The sequence below is a fragment of the Triturus cristatus genome, chromosome 7 (genome assembly GCF_964204655.1).
Source record: "Triturus cristatus chromosome 7, aTriCri1.1, whole genome shotgun sequence".
Taxonomy (NCBI): domain Eukaryota; kingdom Metazoa; phylum Chordata; class Amphibia; order Caudata; family Salamandridae; genus Triturus; species Triturus cristatus.
The window spans coordinates 553,679,687-553,702,206 of NC_140590.1; the positions used below are offsets into that span (position 1 = coordinate 553,679,687).

The following is a 22,520-nucleotide window of genomic DNA, read 5'->3' on the forward strand; positions in this document are numbered from 1 at the left end:
TGACAGTGTACTGCCCGGGCCAGGACTTAAAGGTGGTTAGTGAGGGTTTTAAAAATCGTGATCATTTTAATACCCCCATGCTGTCATAATGTCCGGAAGGTGCTCTATAAATTCAAAGAGGATGCGAAAACATAGAGGGGCCTGGCTTTGACGTTAATGGGGCATATAGCCATGTTCAAAATGATTACTTTACCCAGACTCTTAAACAACCTTCAAAAACACCCATCACCAGCTCCCAAGGAAGGTATTCACACAAATCGATGGCGCTCATTACTATGGCTAGGGAAACATCAGTGAATAGCGTTCTCTTCCAGGGGATCCTCATCAATAGTCATAAGCACTGAATATTCCCGCCCATGTGTGGGGACCCCGGAAATAATAAAATTATATATGAAAAACACATATATATACAGCTCTGTATATGTATAAACAAATATTATTTTTTCCAAGCAAATGCAGCCCCCATAGTAGGCTAGACAATGTAGATATAAATATCCAATAACACACCATAGGTATAATAATACACCTAAATCTCTTTTTTTTTTTTAATGAGGTAAAAACTCATGAGAAAGAAAAGAAAACACTGTGCAAAACACAGATCCACAAAACATTGTTAGCCTGCAGGCTGCATTGCAATACAATACCATAGAGACTGAAAAGCCTTGTACAGGTAAAAACTGGCACCGTGCCTTTAAGGCAGCCCTGATTCCAATATCCCATCATGCCTCAGGGGTGACAGTTGGGTCAGTTGTTCTTTCCGGCTCCTTCAGTTAGGACCCTGGAATTCAACTCTCTTCAGTTTTGACTTTCTAGTCAAGATTTGCTACTTTTCTAGTTAAATTTTTGCTTCATCTTTATTATTTCCTTTTGGTGAAGCATTTTTCCTGTTTTGCTGACAGATTTCAAAACTTTTTTCTGTCAGAAAATGCCTGGATCGACGTCGAGGCAGGCACCTCAGTCGTTAGAGATGTCCATGACGTCGGCGATGAAACAGACGTCGAGGCGAAGTTCCCAGTTGGGATCTAGGCCTCGGTTCAGGAGAAGCCCTCCGTCGACGACAAGGCTCTCGACGTCGAGGCATGACTCGTCGCCGGTTATCCACTCGGTGTCGAGGTCCAGATCTCCGGCGATAGGCCTATCACCGTCGAGACAGTCCTCCGCTGTGGGGTATCAGGAGCGCCAACTGACATCCAGGTCAGCGTCGAGACGCAAGTCTCCGCATAGAGTAAAGTATACTCCGGATGTGGCATCGGAGCATGATTCAGCTTCTGGCTCACCGCCGATTTCTATTTCGCCTTCAGCCTCAGCAGGATCAGGATCTCCTCCTTCAAGATCTAGATCACCTGAAGTGATAATTTCATCTCCAGCTCCTATTTCACCTATAGAGCATCCTGGGCCGACAAGTCCTCGATTGACAGCTTCACCGACACCAAGAAGGCAGGAAGAGGATCATCCTCCGGGACAAAGCCCTACCGGAGTGCTGCCTCAGTCCATACCACCACGTATGCCTTCCATGGCGCATGCAGTAAGCATCTCCTTAACTAGATTGAGGAATCTTACCCAGCCTAGGAGACCAACAAGCCCTCGCTCTCGGGAAAGAGTGTATGATCGGCGCTCACGTTCGCCCAGGAGAAGATCGAGGTCCAGCTCTCGCAGAAGAGAGTCGGGGCGATCTGAGAGAAGACGGCGTAGGTCTCCTATATCTTCTTCTTCTTCAAGCCGTTCTTTCAAGAGAGATTACTCTCCCACACTTTCAAATACTCCTCCATCCCGAGTTTCACCAGTGGATGACATCAGCACTTTCCAGGATATTTTGTGCAGGGGAACAGAAAAGTTGAACATCCCAATGCCTGTTCAAGAGACGACTTCTTCAGTCATCTTTGAGACCCTTCACGAAAGAACGGCATCTCGTCCACTGTTGCCCCTGGTCCCTGGGTTGCTTAAACCAGTGATGGACGTCTTCCTCACGCCGGCTACCATCAAGTCCGCTCCGGCGCGAATACTTAAGAAATATCGTCCTGCTCCGGAGGATCCTCTGTTCCTCAAGGCGAACCCTCCACCTGACTCTGTAATCACTGCTGCCGCCAGGAAGACCCATTTGGTGGCTTTGTCATCCACAGTGCCGCCGGACAAAGAAAGCAAGACGCAAGACTCTTGGGGAAGAAGAGTGTGCGGATCGGCTGCCTCCAGTTTGAAAGTGGCCAGTGCCTCGGCGCTCTTGGCGCGCTACGACAGATCGCTGTGGGATTCTCTCCAAAGATTCGTAGAGAAACTTCCGCATGAGGATAGGAAGGACTTTGAGGAGATCTTGCAGAGGGTCTGGTCTCTAATCAAGTCATTAGTGCGGCAGCAGATGGAGCAACGCTGGCAGCTCACTCCTACGTCCATGGTATTTCAGCCAGACGATCTTCCTGGCTACGATTAATGGCTTTTGAAACCTGAGGCACAAGCCAGAATTGTCAATCTGCCTTTTTCTCGGAGTTCGCTTTTTGGTTCGCATACAGACGACGAGATGGCTCGGATGAAGTCTGACCTCGAGACCATGAAAACCGCGGGGCTAGAGAAAAGGAAAGAGTTCCGTCGTCGTAGGGGAACTGACAGGCGTGCCTTCCAGCAGAGGGTTCATACCCCTCACTGGCAGAAGAATCAAGACCAACAAGGACAGAAAAAACAACAATTTCAGTCCCGCAGATCAAACAACCGCCAGTCCAACAGTGGAAACAAGGCTCAAGGCAAGCAATGAGCTATCGCTTCCTCCGAAACCGTCCACGGCTCCGGTGGGAGGAAGTATTTCGCGACATCTTCCAGAGTGGCAAAACATCACCAGAGACAAGTGGGTTCTGACTATACTGCAACATGGATACTCTCTTCGTTTCCGGAGTCCTCCTCCATCTGTCCACCCGGTACATTCGTCTCATCAACTCCAGATACTAAGAGAAGAGGTGGCAACCCTCCTACTCAAATCGGCCATAGAAAGGGTTCCGAGAGCGCAGAGAGGGAGAGGAGTCTACTCCAGATATTTTCTAATTCAGAAGAGAAGTACAAAGACAGAGTTCAGACCCATCTTGGATTTACGAACACTCAACAAACATATCAAGAGGGAGAAGTTTCGCATGCTTGCACTTCACCAAATATATCCATATCTCTGTCGAGGCAATTGGATGTGCTCGCTGGACTTGCAAGACGCGTATTTTCATATACCCATCTGCCAGCGTCATCGGAAATTCCTAAGATTCGTGGTAGGAACCTCCCACTACCAGTTCAAGGTTCTACCATTTAGCCTGAAATCAGCACCTCGAGTGTTCACAAAGTGCATGGCGGTGGTAGCTGCTGGCCTGAGACGCGAAGGAGTCTTCGTCTATCCCTATCTAGACGACTGGTTACTAAAGGGTCCATCGCCTCAGGCTATACGTTCACAACTGACACGCTGCCTGGATCTGTCTCACCGATTGGGGCTTCAGGTGAATCACAAGAAATCCACCTTCACACCAACGCTAAGGATACACTACCTGGGAGCGATTGTAGATTCCGAACTAGGAAAAGTGTTTCCTTCGGAGGAGAGACAGTTATCCCTCGCTCAAAAAGGCAGGCATGCGATAACCAACAGGTTGTCTACAGCGCAACAGATATCATCCCTGCTAGGGGCCATGGCATCTTGCATATTCCTAGTGCCCAACGCCAGGTTGCGGATGCGTCCTCTCCAACAGGATCTAGAGGACAAATGGGACCAAAAGTCTTCTCTGTGGGAGGACAAAGTGTGCCTTTCGACAACGGCCCGACAGTCGATCAAGTGGTGGTTAAAGTCGAGCAATCAGCAGGTGGGGATTCCTTTCCATCAGGAACCTCCATCGCAAACGCTGATCACCGACGCATCGCTACAAGGTTGGGGCGCGCATCTGGGGTCTCTACAGACTCAGGGGCTGTGGTCCAGCAGTGAGCAGCTATATCACATCAACATGCTAGAGCTCAGGGCAGTACATCTCGCCCTCAAGGCGTTCCTGCCCTCAATCAGCACGAGTTCCATTTTAGTACAAACGGACAACACCACCACAATGTACTACCTGAACAAGCAGGGGGGTACTCGTTCCAGGACACTCTCGCTGGAGGCTCAATCCCTGTGGCACTGGATCCTGGCAAGGAACATTTCCTTAACGGCGGTGCACCTGCCAGGCGAGCTCAACGTTCAAGCGGACTCACTCAGTCGACATTTTCAAGACCCAGAGGACTGGGTCCTCAACGACGAGGTGCTAGAGAACATTTTCTAGGAGTGGGGCCGTCCGCAAGCAGACCTCTTCGCGGACGAAAACAACACAAAATTCCGAGGCTTCGCCTCAAGGTACTATCGACCAGAGTCTCTGGGGAATGCCCTTTTGATCGACTGGTCAATGACATTTGTGTACGCCTTTCCTCCTCTCCCGCTAATCCCGAAAGTGGTGACCAAGCTGCAACACTCGACCACCAAGATGATCCTAATAGCACCGGACTGGCCGAGGCAGTGGTGGTACCCAGATCTCCTTCACCTATCGATCCGGCCGCACAAGCGCCTGCCGTGCAGGCCGGACTTGCTAACCAAGATGCAGGGGAGGACTTACCCTCCCAACCTCCCCTCGCTGAGCTTAACAGCATGGCTCCTGAAGTCCTCCAGTATGGCCATTTAAACCTTCCCCAGGAATGTATGACCATATTGAAGGAAGCTAGGAGGCCTTCTACGAGACACTCATACTTCTGTAAGTGGCAGAGATTTTATTTATGGTGTATTCAAAATCAACATAATCCTACGAAATGTCAAGAGGAAGTGATATTACCCTATCTGCTTCACTTAGCCAGGGTGGGGTTAAAATTCTCCTCCATCAAAGTGCACCTGGCGGCCATTACGGCCTATAGGCGCTCTCCATCTCAGCATTCATTCTTTAAGATTCAAGTGGTAAAAGATTTTTTGCAGGGACTTAAAAAGGTTTACCCCCCAGTGAGGCCTCCCTCGCCTCCTTGGGAGCTGAACCTGGTTCTTTCAAAGCTTATGAGTCCACCTTTCGAACCCATACATAAGGCTACATTACAGCACCTTACGTAGAAAGCAGCCTTCTTTGTAGCTATCACCTCAGCACGTAGGGTGAGTGAAATACAGGCCCTCTGCCCAAAAGAACCCTACACGGTTTTTCACCTTAATAGGGTGGTGATGAGAACTCATCCTTCATTTTTACCTAAGGCGGTGTCCGACTTTCATGTGAATCAGTCTATCTCACTACCAACTTTCTTTCCCAACCCATCCTCGCCAGCTGAGAGGGCGTTGCATTCTTTGGATGTTAAACGAGTTCTCAAATTTTACCTGGATAGAACTAAGGCTGTCAGGAAGTCTGACCAATTGTTTGTAAACTATGGTGCTGTCCGTACAGGTTTTGCAGCATCTAAACGTTCTATTGCTAGATGGATTGTGTCAAGCATTAAATTAGCTTACCAGCTAGCTCAGAAACCTTTATGGCCTCTACCTAAGGCACATTCCACACGAGGGAAAGCGGCTACTGCTGCGTTTCTCAATAATGTCCCACTCTCCGAGATCTGTAAAGCAGCTACTTGGAGATCTGTCCATACATTCACGAGACATTATTGTCTGGACTCGGACACCAGAGCAGACACTCAAGTAGGTCAAGCCTCCTTGAGGAATCTGTTTAACAACTGATTATTTCGGTTGTTATCTTCAATGTATAGTGCAGTTCTCATCTGCCTGCGGTGGAAGATGGGCTTGCTATTCTATTCAGTGCTTATGACTATTGATGAGGATCCCCTGGAAGAGAAGGATAAGTTACTTACCTGTAATCCTAGTTCTCTTCCAGGGGTATCCTCATCAAAGTCATAAGCAACCCACCCGCCTCCCCAGACAAATGAGAGGACTGTATTATTAAATATGGAAGAAGTATATCTTTGTGTTTAGGACTACGGTCCCGCAAAGAACAACTGACCCAACTGTCACCCCTGGGGCATGAGGGGATATTGGAATCAGGGCTGCCTTAAAGGCACGGTGCCAGTTTTTACCTGTACAAGGCTTTTCAGTCTCTATGGTATTGTATTGCAATGCAGCCTGCAGGCTAACAATGTTTTGTGGATCTGTGTTTTGCACAGTGTTTTCCTTTCTTTCTCATGAGTTTTTACCTCATTAAATAAAAAATAAAAAAAGAGATTTAGGTGTATTATTATACCTATGGTGTGTTATTGGATATTTATATCTACATTGTCTAGCCTACTATGGGGGCTGCATTTGCTTGGAAAAAATAATATATGTTTATACATATACAGAGCTGTATATATATGTGTTTTTCATATATAATTTTATTATTTCCGGGGTCCCCGCACATGAGCGGGAATATTCAGTGCTTGTGACTTTGATGAGGATACCCCTGGAAGAGAACTAGGATTACAGGTAAGTAACTTATCCTTATGGACACAACGCAACCGATAATGGTGGGATAGCGCTACCAGATGTTGAGGCCTATTACTGGCATGCCCATCTGGACATATCAATGACTGGATACATGCAGCTAGAGATCACACCACATACATACTAGAAAGGGAGACGTTAAAACCCCATTCCTACCTATACTATCTATACATGGGTAGAGGGATACTTAGGCTGCTCCCAGCCACCTGAGTCACCCTAGAAGCCTGGATCAGGTCGACAAAAACCATGGGATGGGCACATACAACTACTAAGGAAACACTTTTATGGAAGGGGAAGTGGTTCAAGGAATCGGGTAAGTTGCAGGGCTTTGCGCAATGGGATTTGTTGGGTATCTCCTCGCTTGGGGACATTATTGACAAGGGTGAACTAAAATCCTGGTCCACTCTTTGTATAGAATATAAGCTCCACAAGTCCCAATTTTTAAAATACGCTCAATTGCGCCACGTGTGGCTAGCTGAAGGTATTGTGAGAACGGAGCTGCAGGCGTTTGTGCCGCTTGAAGGGAGATTGCTGCAAGACGAGTTGACAAATAAGGCAATATCCCTCACATACAAGCCGATTAATAACAATATTTCTGATAAACTCAGTAAACTCCGAGACCAATGGGAGACTGAGGTGGGGGCCATGGAAAATATAGATTGGGAGGCAGCCCTAATGCACCCAAGAGAAGTAGAGATCAAATCCAGTCTACGCCTCATCCAAGTCAAGATTTTACACCTAACATATTATGACGGGGCAAGACTACACAAGATGGGGCGGGTAGAAAGTGCAGACTGTGGTGGGAGATTTTATAGATACTTTGTGGAGCTGCATGGCCATACAGTCCTACTGGCAGGTAATAATTGGTGAATTGAGCAAAATACTGGGTACACCTATCCCGATAGACCCCAAGTTTGAGGTCCTGGGAGTACAGTGTGGTATAGAAATCACTAGACCCCCAGCTACTCTTCAGCGTCTTGGGCCTAGTGTTAGCCAAGAGAAAAGTGGCCAGACACTGGGAAACAGCAGTGGCTCCCACACTCCAGAAAGGGAGACGAGGGATGGATCTGTACATGGCCACTGAGAGTCACATATAAAAGCAGGGGATGCCCATGGAAAGTCCGAAAGATATGGGGCTGCTAGATAAAATACTATGGCCTGGACTCCTTGGTTGATGCCCCATGACCTTGCGATGGGTGGGAAACGGGATACTCATTTATCCTCCGGAGTGCTGTTGAATGGCAAAACTGAAATATTGAAAGGGGCATGCATGTTGCCACTTTGGAGGGCAAGGATGTCAAGTATTCCATATATAATCCTGCTTCTGTGTACAAAACATTGCGATTACTACATCCGATTTTCTTATGGCTGTCCTGTATGCAACTAGTTGTTATGTTTATGATGATTGTATGTTTTCCAAGCACACTTCTAAATGAAAAATAAATGATATTCATTAAAAAAAAACATTTTGTGTCATTTGACAGCAAGGATAAACGTAACTCTAGATCAAAACGGGGCATTTCCAGATGTAATTGCTTCATGCACTAGTTTCTACCATTCAAAGACTGGCAGATACCTGCCACACAAGGTGAGAGCTTACTTGACAAGAAGCAGTGCAGCCACAGCAGCACAGTTTGTATGAATGCCACACACAGACTTATTCAAAGCTGCAAAGTGAGCATCGATGCATACCTATACAAAACACTACAGCTTGGACATTTATTCCAGCTCAAAGACAGCAGTTAGGCAGTGCTACACTATCTCTTTAATCAAGGTGAGCCTCTTTCCGCCATCCTCCTTACTGTAAACTGCTTTTCTAGTGATAATGCAAGTACGTGAAGCTCTTTAAAATCCATTCTTGGAAAAAAGTTACTTATCTGTAAATACAACTCTCAGTTTTTATCTTTCATAGATTCAAATGCCTTAGTTATTCCCCAGATGTCAGGCTGGGAACCCTTGATAATCAATATTGTTAGAAAAAACCCCACTCCCACACCATGAAGGGTGGTGGTAATGGGATTTTTCCAGACATACACAGTGGTAGCTTGGCTCGAGTGGTCAGGGGTCAGGCACCGTGTTAAGCATACGCAATACCCACACAATAACCATGCGTGCATCCGTTCCAAAAACGACACTACACCTTAAAAATTATGAAAATATCTGTGTTTATCTTCTTGTCTCTTAGTTGCTGATTAAATAAATAATAACACAATCACAGAACACAAGGCTTTTCCTTACAAAGTGCAGGTCAAATAAATAATAACACTTTACAGGTGCAATAAATAGGTTCAGGTCAAATAAATACTGTGAGGGAATAAATACTGTGCAGGAATAAGTTAGCTCAGGACAATAAATACATTACAGGAATAATTTAGATAAATACAATAAATACAGTACCCTCAATAAATAATAAAAGCCAACAGTGACACTTGTAAATCAGATCACATTTTAAATACTATGGGCTGATTTGGCCCAGTCACAGCTTGTGGTTAGGTGGATGGCCTGAGGGTGTCTCACCTAGCTTGGGTAAGGCTGAGGCTAAAACTGAGGTAGATCAAGGGTAATCTAGGAATCTGGCTCTCCCAAACTACACAACCCCTCACACAGGTCACTGTATCAGTCTCAGTCCACCCCTGGCACTTCCAGGCTGGTCCTAACACCTCTTCATCCCCTAGGATGGTCTCTTAGAGCTCCACAGGGCCTTAGGCGCCCTCTATTCCACTTACTGCCCTTTTTATGAAGCTCCGACGCCGCTGGAGTCGTGTCGACGCCGTGAGGCGGCTCCGGTTCGATGTCGGCGGCCTCGGCGCAATGTCAGTTCTTGACGACGTCGATAGGCGGCTCCGGTTCGATGTCGGCGGCCTCGGCTCGATGTCGATCTCCGGTTCGATGACGTCGGGCTGTCTTGGCTCGATGTCGACTTCGGGCACCTCCGGTTCGATGTCGGCGGCCTCGGCTCGATGTCGACCTCCGGTTCGATGACGTCGGGCTGTCTTGGCTCGATGTCGACTTCCGCCGGCTCCGGAGTGCGACCTCCACTCCCGACCTCCGGCACGATTCTCTTCAGGTTCCGACGACTCCGGAGTGCGATCTCCACTCCCGACCTCCGGCACGCTTCACCTCGGTCTCCGGCGACTCCGGAGGGCGGACTTCACTCCCCCGTCGACGCCGCTCACTTGACCTCAGGTGTCTTCCTCCTCGACCTCTGGTACTCTCCACGACCTCCGTCGGCGCCCTCTCTCGACCTCTGGCGGCTCCGGGTACGACGTCTGCTTTCCAGTCAGCGCCGCTTCTCCACCTCGGGCTCCAGGTCTCAGGCTTCTCGACGTCGGACTCCAGGGAAACCAATAAACAGGTCAGATTCTTGCTTTTCTTTACTTCTAAGGCCTGTTCCTGCTGTCCAGGTCCTTAAGATGGTTTTTCTTGCTTTGTCCCACACAGGGCTCCAGGCTGGGCTCAGTCAGTAGGGACTAGTATCAAGGGTGGGTTTATGGACCCCACTCCAGGCACAAGTTTCCACCCCTGCTGCCTCACTCCTTCCTCCTTCAGGTTTCTGCTCCTCTCTCTTCACCAGTCAGGTGCCAACTGCCAGCTCCAACTGTCAACTCTGGCTTAGCTTCCCAACATTCCAAACCGCCTCCAACTGTCACAGGGTTCCAGAATGTTGCAGAAGGTTCTAGTAGGTTCCAGTGGGTTCTGATGATGTCACAGGTGGCCACCATTTTGTGCTCCAGGCCCTCAGACAGAAGTTCCAGGGGTAGATAAAATGGCTCCCTGAATCTGCATCAATACTAAAAAGTCTGGTGGTTCCCAAAAAGGAAAAAATACTAACAGGGTTTGAGGCAAAAGTGGGACAAAATAAATAATGATGAGGAGGGACCACCCAAAGGGCTGACAGGTCTAACAAATATCAACACAGCAGTGTGCACACACACTCAAACAACATTGAACATCAATCCATCTCATTCTATGATCTTCAGTCAATCAGTCAATCAGGTGGTGCGACACAGCTCCATTCCCTCACAGAGGCTCAACTGCTCATATTTTCAACAACCTATAATAATGTATATCTATAAGCGTAGAGCCTCCGACTGGGAGGACGACGATCTGGATGTCAATATAGGAAAGATACCAATGATGTAGAACTGTAATTACATGTATGGCAAGTAACTTTGCCAACACATCTATAAAATAGGACCGGAAGAAAGTAACTCTGTGGAGGATTAATCATACATTAGCAAACAGTTAATTGGAATCCACCTTTAATAAAATAAATGCAGAGCTGTTTCTCCACATCTCCTACCCAATAAGACTTATAGCGTTTCATAGTCAAGTCGGTTCCTGACCAACAATTTCTCCCACTGTTCAAAGACTCTTTTTAAAAAAGTTTGAGTTTTATATGTGATGGAACAATTAACATTACTGGAAGTCGGCTTACCTCATCGTCCGTTTCCTGTCGGCTGAAGGACCTTAAAGACATATCATCCATCAGATCTTCCTGACTATCGTGGGGTTGTTCCACCTTTCCACTGAAGAACAGGACAGTCTCTGGGCTGGGGTTGGGCCAGGATAAAACTCCTTGCTTGTCTACACAACAGAGCACCTACACCACAACAAAAACAGGCACATGGAGCTCAGATTGCCCTGGGGGATGAGGTAGCAGAGAGGTGTAGCAGTACTCTGAGAAAAGGAAGCTACATTGGTCTGTCTAGCTTAAACCTCATGCTGCATTGTGAAGACAGGGATAAAGACATTCTCCAGACCAAATCTAACTGAAGTCTTAAAGTAACATGCTGCTTAGCAGTCAGAGAGTACTCTTCAAGAACATGCTGTATCAAACAGATAAGAGATAAGTGTCTTAAAGAAAGACAAAAAAGTGAGCATTATTTCAAGTAATTAGTAATTCAAGCATTCAAAAGTTAAATAGTATAGGAGTCCCCATGTAAGGTTAAATGTACATAGGTTAGATCATTAAGTCAAATCATTAACATAAATAGTACAGGTACATGTATGTATATTCCCAGGTAGTCGAAGATGAGATGCACAGCAAGAAACTATACTCAACATAAAATCTTATAAGGATCAGGTAGCTATACATTTTTGACACACCATTTGGTAAGGCCTGACTCATGCCATTAGTTGAGGTATTCTTGTCTTTGGTCTTTCTACCTCATTCTATCCCTGAGGATCATGAGGTAGAATGCACTTTCAGCATAATGGAGTGTACTTGTGAAATGGGGTGCAGAGTGGCAGTGGTGGGATACACTGAAAGGAATTCAATCATGCACATTGGACTAATCAGCACTCTCACGGCACTCGCTGCACTGAGGTCAACAGCACAGGTACCCTTCTTGACTACAGGAACATGTTACTTGCCTTCGGTAAACATCTTTCTGGAGAATACTCTTATGTAACCACCGATTCCTCACCTTTAGAATATCCCCTAGATACCAGACTGGAGTCGGAACCTTTTTCAGCAAAACTATTGCGCACTGCTCAGTGGTGCAATGCAGCTTCACTCTGTCTCTGTACTACCCCGGAAATGACAAAGAGGAGTCACATATAAGGGCCAGCCTTGAACGCCGACATCAGTTACTTGCTCGATTCTTTCTGCACCCTTAGAAGCAGACCATGAACAATTAACAGTACTAGTGTGCACATCTCCAACTTGAGACCTTTTTAGATGGCAAAAAGATCAATCCACAGAACGGGGAGGTGGAAGAGCCATAAGGAATCTGCAGTTGGATAGACTACCCACCAGAAAGAGTTACCTAAGATAAGTAACTTGTTCTCCTGATGGATCCTTCTAACCGCAGAGCTTCACTTTTAGAATCAATACCAAAGCAGTACCTCCCAAAGATGGAGAGTCTGAGCTGTGCACACAAACTAAAAAGCCTAGCAGGGAAGAGCGGACAAAAAGTCTTTACTGCTAGACTAGTTGTCAAGGCAGTAGGGCTTCGTGAACATGTGCACCAATGCTCATGAGACACAACAAGAAGCTGTATATCGGCTAGTAAGGCGTGCACATAAGCATCTTCAGGCCTAAGTTAAGATCCCACTGTGACATTACAAATGGTTAGGAGTTTTAAAACATTCATACACCGCATCACAACAGGGCAGTTTATCCGACAAAAGCAAAAAGGCCAAAAGGGCTGGCAAAAAACCTTTAAAAGTACCAATGCAATGCCTTGCTGGGCCCAAGACAAACAAAAAATGAAACCTCCAACAGTTTGGTTTGTAAGGGGATTTGTCTTGCAGACTCCCTCAGGCCTCATACTTGGCCAAGTATCCAGGGTACAGGGACTTTGTGGATGGGTGCCTGGCAGCAAGGATTACATCCACAACTTCTGGTGGTAGATCAACGAAGTTACCTGCCACTGCGCAATCTTCACACACGGAGGTGTAAATTGCATAGCTATAGGTGAAGGGCCTTGCTCTGCTGTTGGAACAAAATCTCCTTGTGCATTGGTAGCCTGATCAGAGGGCAGATGCTCATGCCAAGCTCTCTTGGCACAATCCAGAGCCACCAGGATGAATGCACCTGTTCATTCCTGATCTTTTTCAGAACTTGTGGTAGGAGTACAGGAGTCTAGTGTTCCACTTCACCCGGAATCCAAAGTCTTCGCAGAAATATCAACATAAACCTTTTACATTGCATGTTCTGATCGCTGGTGAAATGATCTAGCCTAGGTTCACTCCACTGTCGGAAGATAAAATGCGCCACATCAAGATGCAGACATTATTCATGGTCTGCAAGACGTCGTCAGCTGAGCTCGTCCACCCTGGCATCCAAGGATCCCGCCAGGTGGCTCACATTGAGGGAAACGCCCCAATGCTCAAGCCAATTCCAGAAAGGCAGAGCCTGTTGGCAGAGCACCTTGGACCCTACTCAGCCTTGTTTGTTGCAGCACCACTTGGCAGTGATTTGTCAGTGAGAATCTGCATTAGCCTTCCTTTGATGGATGTCAGGAACGCCTTCAAAGCCAGACAAATGGCCTGCCACTCCAAAACAGTGACATGGAGCAAAGTTTCAGCAGGAGACCAGAGTACCCTGTTCTCCATATCCCCACATGACCTCCCCAACCCAGCAGTGATGCATTCTTCACCACCGTCAGCTTTGGCTGCTGCTGGTCCTACTGTGGTTGAGCATCCATCACTGAAGATCATGTGAGGTCTCCTCTGATATCTGAATGTAATTTGACCAGATCCTTGGTGATGCAGGGGAGAGAAGAGGACGCTTTTAGGAGAAGGGCAAGGGACGCACCTTGAGGCAAGTGTGACTACAGGGGTCCCTCTGTCCCTCTTCCCATGAGGTATTAAGGACCCTTACTTGGGGTTTCAAGAAATCTCAATTTTAGGTAGAGGATGACACAGGTCACCCTATGTAGTGGTAGTATCTAAACCACAAGAGGTTAGATAGGAGCCTTAGTTACTTTTGTGCTGATGCATGCCACGGACCCTTTGGGCCAATATGGCAGAAACAGGTTGACGACACTGGTGGTGATGGGGTACTAGCTCCCTAAATCTCCACATTGATTTTTAATATCAAATAAATGCCTAACAAATAAATGTATTTTGATGTTTACATTGGTTTATAAACCTTCACTTTATCACGGGCCCCCACTTACCTTTTAGAAGTGCCTCCCTGTCTCCAGGTGTAGGCCCGCTCTCTACCAAACGCAATTTCTAGAGAGAGACGACTGCCAATGATGAAGCATTACACCTGGTGGTGTGTGAGGACAGTCCTTCACATTTCTTGAGATGCCCAGCACCCAACTAAATTAGTGCATAGTGCTTGTCAATTTGTGTGAAATCCGAGATCTATTCAGGAAAGCTTATTTTTGTGTCTGCATATTAGGTTTGGAGGCCAGCTCACCCTGAACACCCAGTAGTCTCTAGTTCCCTCCCCTAGAAAGCTCTAGGGTTCTATGTGTGGATTCCTTGGTGATGGGCCTATTGGAACTTTAGATTCCATTGCATAGCCCACATATGGCACCTGAGACAGTCAACCATAAGGATGCATGAGGCTAAAAGGACAAAAGCCTCAGAGCTGCACTCAATGAGATCCAGGACAGAGGCTGAAACATGAGGATCATAGCCAAAATGTCCTGCACTCATTGCAAATTAGAAGGCTTCAACTGTACTGTATATAGGACACCTCCAATGGATGAATGCCTCTAGGAATCTAGTACAATTTTGGTTCTTTGATCGTGAACTCCAATGACATCAGGAGGTTCACTGTCGGCCGAAGGTGGTCTATGATGGACTGTGGTGATCACACCTTCAAAATCAGTCATCGTGTTAGGAGTAAACTGTTGTCCCCAACTTTTAAAGATGAGCGGTGACTACCGTCATAATTTGTCGTGCACACCCGTGGGGCAATGGTGTGCTCGAAGGGGAGCACAGCAAACTGAAAATGCTCCTGTCCTACCTTGAACTACAGGTAACATCTGGGGGACTTCCGGATGGGTATATGAAAATATGCATCTGCCTGCGTCTATAACACCATGCAGATGCCCTGGTCAGGGGCGTGAGCATTTTGAATTTGTCTTTCTGTAGGAAGACATACAGAGGACAGAACTCGAAGGTGTGCCAAAGGTCCCCATCTTTGTTTAGCACAAGGAAATAGTGAGAGTAGCAACCCTCCCCTATTTCTGAATCAGGAACCCTATCAATGGTTCTTCTGTAGAGTAAAACTCTCACTTCTTGCAATGCAATAGAAAAGTGCTCCTCTGATTCGCTCTTAAGCGGGAAGGAGATTCAGAGGAGCAGAAAGAAAGAATATGGCATCGCCATGTTGAACAAAGGACCTATCTGTGGCACATGATGGGTGCCAACTCAGGGAAAAAGCGATGGATTCTGCCTCCCACAGGGTAGCTGTGCACTACTAACAGCAAGCTAAAGCAGCTTGCTAGATCGTACCTCAGGCAATAGGGATTGGGGAGGACTGGTGCCCTTGAAGGTCTGCACATTGCCTGTCGTATCTAGGTCACTGGTCTTGAAAGGCCTGCAGCGTTTTCTGCAGAAGCCCCCTACAATAGTCTCTGAATTTCCAAAACTGGTGAGGAAACTGTTTGGCAGGGGTCAGAAGACCCAGAGAAAGTGCTGTGGCTTTACTCGCTTTGAAACACTCCAAGGCAGATTCAGCTTTTTCACCAAACATGAGTGAGACATTGAAAAGCATATCCAATGAGAGTCCTACATCTCGACAGAATCGTGTGGAGCACATCTAAGCATGCAGAGGAGCAGCATACTAGTGCCATCCGTCCCTCCTAGACAATTAGTAGCAGCAAGGCAAGCAGGAATCACGTATTTGGCTGCATTTTGACCATCCTGAATGGTTTGAGCCAGTGAGGCCCCAAGGTTGTCGGGAACTACCGGCAACAATTCACTGGCTATGCCCCAAAGGGTGTGCGTATATCTGTCTAACAGGCAAAATGCATTGACTGGCATCAGTGCCAGGCTAGCCGATGAGAACATTAATATTTCAAACGTCTCAACCCTCCTAGACTCCCTCCCTGTGGGAGTCATGTGAAAGGAGTTGGGCTTCACCTTGCTGGTTTAATCCTGAACAACCAGAATCTCAGAAGTAGGATGCTAAATGGGGGAATTAGGGTCAATAAGCCCAGTCTATGACGTCTGACCGCCTGTCTATCCACCGGTAGGCAGAAACAGGGCTTTGATCAGGTGCCCATTAAGGTGTCAATGAGGGCCTCATTGAATGGGAGCAATGGCTGGCCTAGGCTGTACAATTTCTGTGAGAACATTTGTCTTAACCTCAATAGAGGGTAGTTAGAGGTCTAAGACGTCAGCCGCACTTTGAATTACCACTGCCAAAGAAGAACTTTCCTTCGATGAAGGGCGAAATGGCGAGCTCGACCCTGTATCTGGAGATGTTAAAGCCTACCACTCTATTATAAGCCCATGATAAAACTGTGATCAACTCTGGGTGGTGCCAAACTTTGGTCAGAATCAGGGCCAAAGAGATAATAGAGGGTCTAATGGAATGTCTGCTTCTAGTGGGGGCAAAGGATAAAATCATGCTGTATCGTAATCAGTTGCGATCTCTTAGCGCAGCGTCAGTTAGGATCACGCTGAAGTCGTTCCGGGGACAGAGTTCGGAACCAGCACGGGATCTCCATTCAGTGCTGTCAGAACCGGCATCAACGTGGGAGGGATCGACACAGGTTTTGGAGCTGGGGTGGAAGTCTGTACTGGGCTTGTGATCGGTCCAGAAGGGTCAAATGAACCTGAAGAGGGATCCACAGGCAGTAGCCCAACTGAGGGCCGCTGCGGATCCTTGGGGTAAAAAGCCACATCAGAGGAAGCTAGAAAAGTGCCAAATATCTGCAGTATGGCCTTGTGGTGATGACACCGACTCGGTCTCGTCGCCCGAGTCGTGCGGGGAATCCAACATGGCCGCCACCGCACCGCCAGCAGGAAGCAGCGGTGCCGGTCTAGTCGGTTTTCCCCTCCACGCCGGAAGCAGCACCCTAGAGGAGGGACTAAAAGCAGAGTCAGCGAGACAAACAGCGAGGGAGTCACGGAGGGAGCAGAAGAAGGAGGAAGGAGACGAGGACAGCGGGCGCGAGGACAGCAAGGCGGAAGAAACAAAGAGGGAGGAAGAAGACGACCCGAGGCCAGAGCAAGCAGGAAGAGAGGTCACGAAAGACGCCCACAGGACCGGCTCTCCTGCAAGAGATACGAAGGCGGGTTCTCCATAGACCACGGCCCCGGAGGCTCATGGCACCAGGCAAGTGACAACCACGCGTCCCTTCTCACTGAGAGGGTGGTGGGCAGGACTAAGGGCCACCCAAGGAACAACACACTAAATATCCCCTCCCCTAGGCACCGCACGTGTAGGGCACCGGTGGTGGAGCACTCTTCCCCCCCCCCTTTCCCAGTGTAGTGAAACAGCTGACTCAAGGCGATCTTGTTTTTTTTTTCCTTTTCTTTTACTACCCCTACCCGGCCCATTCATTTCGGAGATACCAGCCATAAAGGAAACAAAGCGGGAACCATTCTTAAGGAGGAGGAACTCTGCGAAGGCCTAGACAGTCGAATACTGAAAAGAGACTGTGACTTCACCAACGTTCTTTTTTTTCCTTTTTTTTTTTATATCTCACCTACTTGAAGACTCGGTGTTTAAACCAAAACAGAACAATAGCAATAAAGAACATATTTGCATCTCATGGAGTCAGCGTCCCAACCTCCTCTGGGATAAAGGGGTACAGGGGAATAGGGGACTTCCGGTGGGAAAAAAGTCCGACAGGGGTGTCAGAAGTGGGATATAAGTGGTCCTGATACAATGACCCAACCCATACCCATGGAGGCCATCATAGCCCAGTTAGCAGGGGGATAACGCCATCTGCAGTTGGTGATGGAACAGCAGTCCAAACAGGCAGAAAAAGACCGGGAGGACTTCCAGACAGCCCTTAGAGACCAGGCTACTCTCCTAACTAATAACCAGCAGGTGCAAGACACCGCCATCCTGAGACTCATGGACGCCATCTCAAGTGCAAGGGTACATCCCAACGTGCCTGGGTCTGTATTACAAAAATTCCAAAGAGGGGACGATCCTGATTATTTTTTTGTTAATTTTGAACGCGTAGCAACTAATGCCTCCTGGCCTCAGGAAAGATGGGGACAATACATAGCACCCCTGCTCTCAGGAGAATTACAGGCAGCTTATCAGGCCGCCAACCCGGCAGGAACTACCAGTTACCCTGATATCAAAAAGGCGATCCTAGAGAGGCTTGGGTGTGATCAAGAGTACTACCGGAGCCGATTTAGGAAAGAAAAATGGACTGTCGGGGACAATCCTCGGGCGTTATATTTCAGGATCTAGGAAACCGTTGGTTGCAACCAACAGTAGCAACCCCAGAGGAGATAGCAAAAAAAATATATCTAGAACAATATCTGGACACTCTCCCTTATAACACTCGCGTATGGATTAAGCAACACCCTAACCTTTCTGTGGCAGTAGACCTGGCTTGTGCCTACCATCGCTCTCCCGATTTTAAAAATCCCACACATCGGCCCCCTATACCCTCCCCAAAACCACCAAGCAGAACAGCCCCATTTGCTATAGATCCCAAAACACCTGTTTCAAAAGGTCCCCTTAGACCTTTCCCGGTTACAACACCGACCCAGGGACCCCAGTGCTTCCACTGTGCCGAGTGGGGGCATATCGCTCGGCACTGCCCTACACGCACGTCCACCCCAGAACCCATGGAGGTAGGATATACACGCGGACGAGTATTGGTCACAGGAAAAGAACCCAACCATTACCAAATGAGAATACACGTCAATGGAAAGGCTATAACTGCCTTCCTTGATACCGGCTGCCATTATACAGTGGTATCCCAGGAGCATCTTCCCGAGACACAAATAGTACCAGGGGAATTCGTACAGGTGACATGTGTCAATGGGGAGAAGAAGCTATACCCGTTAGCCGAGGTGGTGTTAGAGATTAACGGGGAACCTCAATTAAGAAAGGTAGGGGTTGTACCCGAACTGCCCGAATTGACACTCTTAGGCACTGATTTGCCCCGGTTTCATGACTATTTACAATCACTGGGTCCCCCTGCCCCAACACTGAAGTGGTTAGAAACCGCTCCATTCTCTAACAGTGACATAGGAACCCCTGTTACTACAAGAAGAGCACTGACATGTAGAGAAAAAAGAAAGGAGAGAGCATCCTACAATCGGTCTAAACACGTCCTGTCTGTACCTATTCTTGCTTCCTCAGAGGCAACCCAAGACCCTCCTCAGAATTTTCGTCAGGCCCAGAGGGATGACTCCACCCTACAATATGCCTGGGGGCAGGTCCAAGACGAACAACCAGAAAAGGTAGGACCCTACTTTTTCATCAAAAAGGGCCTTCTTTATAGGGGTACGCGTGAGGATAACCAGGGAAAGGAACAATTACTGGTCCCCAAAGCATTTCGTGAACAAGTATTATCCCTAGCGCACAGCCAGGTAGGGGGAGGCCATTACGGAAAGGAAAACACACTCAAATATTTACTAGGGAGGTTCTACTGGCCTGGGGTGTATCAGGAAGTGGCCCGGTTCTGTGCCTCGTATGTGAGATGTCAGTTGGTTAACAAACCTATCCTACCCCGTGCTCCCCTACAACCCCTTCCGATCATTGACGTCCCTTTCCGAAGGGTAGGGATGGACTAGGTGGGACCCCTAATTCCTTCTGCCCGAGGTCACCGGTTCATTCTTGTCTTTGTGGATTATGCTACCCGGTACCCGGAGGCATTCCCCCTGACTACAACCACCACAAAGGCAGTAGCACAAGCCATGATTACTTTGTTTTCACGTGTTGGGTTCCCACACAAACTACTTACAGACCAAGGGACACCCTTCATGTCCCAACTGATGAAACCGGTATGTGCCTTGCTAGGAATTAAACAGATAAGAACGGCCGTATACCATCCTCAAACAGACTGTCTTGTAGAACGATACAACCAAACTATCAAGATGATGCTGAAGAAATGTATCAATCGGGCTGGACGGGATTGGGACCGGCAACTTCCCCTAGTCCTTTTTGCCATACGGACTCATGAGCAGAAGTCTACGGGGTTCTCCCCATTTGAGTTGTTGTTTGGACGAAGACCCCGTACACTCCTGGATATGGCCGTAGAACAGTGGACTGAAGAGGAAGATGAGGCAAAACCCTTGCTACAGTATAGCGCGTCCCTTAGAGATACTTTGTCATCATTATGGGAAGAGGTCCATACGAATATGGAGAAGGCTCAAACCCAACAAAAACGGTACTACGACCGGAACGCCAAGCTGAGGGAGTTCGTAGTGGGTGACCAGGTTCTGGTCCTACTGCCTACTACTGAAAAAAAGTTGTTGGCAACCTGGCAGGGCCCCTTCCCCATTTTGAGTAAAGTCACCCCGGTTACCTACCGGGTAGCCATCCCGCACCGAAACAAAACCAGTCAAGTATACCATGTAAACCTGTTGAAGGCGTGGGAGGGACCAGTCCCAATATCCCAATGTACCAATGCCCGTGTGTGTCATGTAGCCTTGAACAAGCCCCTAGAAGTAGCCCTGATGGCCCCGCAAACGACAGACCAACCGCAGCCCATTTGGGGAGCCCAAACCACAAGTGAACAAAAAAACCAACTGAAGGCCCTATGTGCATCCTACCCGACTGTTCTATCAGGCACCCCAGGACGAACATCCCTAGTAGAACACGACATAGTTACCACCACCTCCGAACCCATCAAACAACGGCCCTATCGTATTCCCGCAGCCAGAAAAGAGGCTGTAGAAAAAGAAATAAAAGCTATGTTAGATGCAGACATAATCGAGCCTTCACACAGTGCCTGGTCTTCCCAGATTGTGTTAGTTCCCAAACCCGACGGAAGCATACGCTTCTGCATCGACTTTCGCAAACTCAATGCGGTGTCACGTTTTGATGCATATCCTATGCCACGGGTGGACGAACTTATCGAGCGACTCGGAGACGCTAAAATAATGTCCACTATAGACCTCACAAAAGGGTACTGGCAGATTCCATTAAAACCCACCATACGAGACAAGACTGCCTTTTTTACGCCCTTTGGCTTGTTTCAGTTTAAAGTCCTTCCTTTCGGTCTCCACGGGGCCCCGGCCACCTTCCAGAGGCTAATGGACACGATTCTCTCACCACATCAGACATATGCCATGGCGTATCTAGATGACATAGTGGTTTACAGCCCAGACTGGGATACCCACTTAGCCCATCTCAAGAGCATACTGAATACATTACAAACTGCGGGTCTCACTATCAATCCTAAAAAGACAACCCTTGGGGCGGACCATATCGAATATCTTGGGTATAACATTAGGTCTGGAGAGATAAGACCCCAAATGAATAAAGTAGAAGCCATTACCAAAGTGCCACGACCCACTTCCAGGAAGGAGGTACGGTCCTTCCTCGGCCTAGTCGGTTATTACAGGCGGTTTATTCAGGGTTTCTCGGACATAGCCAGTCCCCTCACAGATCTCCTAACTAAGACACAAGCCAATGGCAAGTTTCGATGGACTGAGGCACAAGAGCAAAGTTTCTGTTTACTTAAGGAGTCCCTTTGCCACAATCCAGTGCTTGCCTGCCCTAACTTCAACTCCACGTTTGTCTTACAGACCGATGCCTCTGGTAGGGGTATAGGAGCTATCCTGTCACAACCCGACAACTTGGGAGACCTTCACCCGGTACTGTATCTCAGCCGTAAGCTATTTCCCCGGGAGTTGGGATACGCCACTATTGAGAAGGAATGTCTCGCTATAAAATGGGCAATAGAGGCCCTGCAATACTATTTATTGGGCCGACGTTTTATATTGCTCACTGATCATGCGCCCCTTACCTGGTTGTCCCTGCATACAGATACAAACCCTAAAATTCTTCGGTGGTTTCTTGCCTTACAGCCCTTTTCGTTCAACACCCTCCATGTCCCAGGAAAACTGCAAGGAAATGTCGATTTCCTCTCCAGATGTCCCGCGACAGAATGGCCCCCGCGTCCATTCCAGGGGGGAAGGCAGTGTGGTGATGACACCGACTCGGTCTCGTCGCCCGAGTCGTGCGGGGAATGCAACATGGCCGCCACCGCACCGCCAGCAGGAAGCAGCGGTGCCGGTCTAGTCGTTTTTCCCCTCCACGCCGGAAGCAGGAACCTAGAGGAGGGACTAAAAGCAGAGTCAGCGAGACAAGCAGCGAGGGAATCACGGAGGGAGCAGAAGGAGGAAGGAGACGAGGACAGCGGGCGCGAGGACAGCAAGGCGGAGGAAACAAAGAGGGAGGATGAAGACGACCCGAGGCCAGAGCAAGCAGGAAGAGAAGGAAGAGAGGTCACGAAAGATGCCCACAGGACCGGCTGTCCTGCAAGAGATACGAAAACGGGTTCTCCATACACCACGGCCCCGGAGGGTCGTGGCACCAGGCAAGTGACAACCACGCGTCCCTTCTCACTGAGAGGGTGGTGGGCAGGACTACGGGCCACCCAGGGAACAACACACTAAATATCCCCTCACCTAGGCACCGCACGTGTAGGGCACCGGTGGTGGAGCACTCTTCCCCCCCCCCCTTTCC

The 22,520-nt window shown here is 48.1% G+C and overlaps 1 protein-coding gene across 8 annotated transcripts in view; it reads right to left on the reverse strand.

Moving 5' to 3' along the window:
- Positions 1 to 22,520, reverse strand: part of TMEM94 (transmembrane protein 94) — an 805,258-nt gene that overhangs the window by 423,710 nt on the left and 359,028 nt on the right. For all 8 annotated transcript variants that reach the window (XM_085617011.1, XM_085617013.1, XM_085617005.1 and 5 more), the window contains one exon: positions 10,872 to 11,036. In XM_085617011.1, coding sequence (XP_085473137.1) covers positions 10,872 to 11,036 — 165 coding nt within the window. The remainder of the gene's footprint in view (positions 1 to 10,871; positions 11,037 to 22,520) is intronic.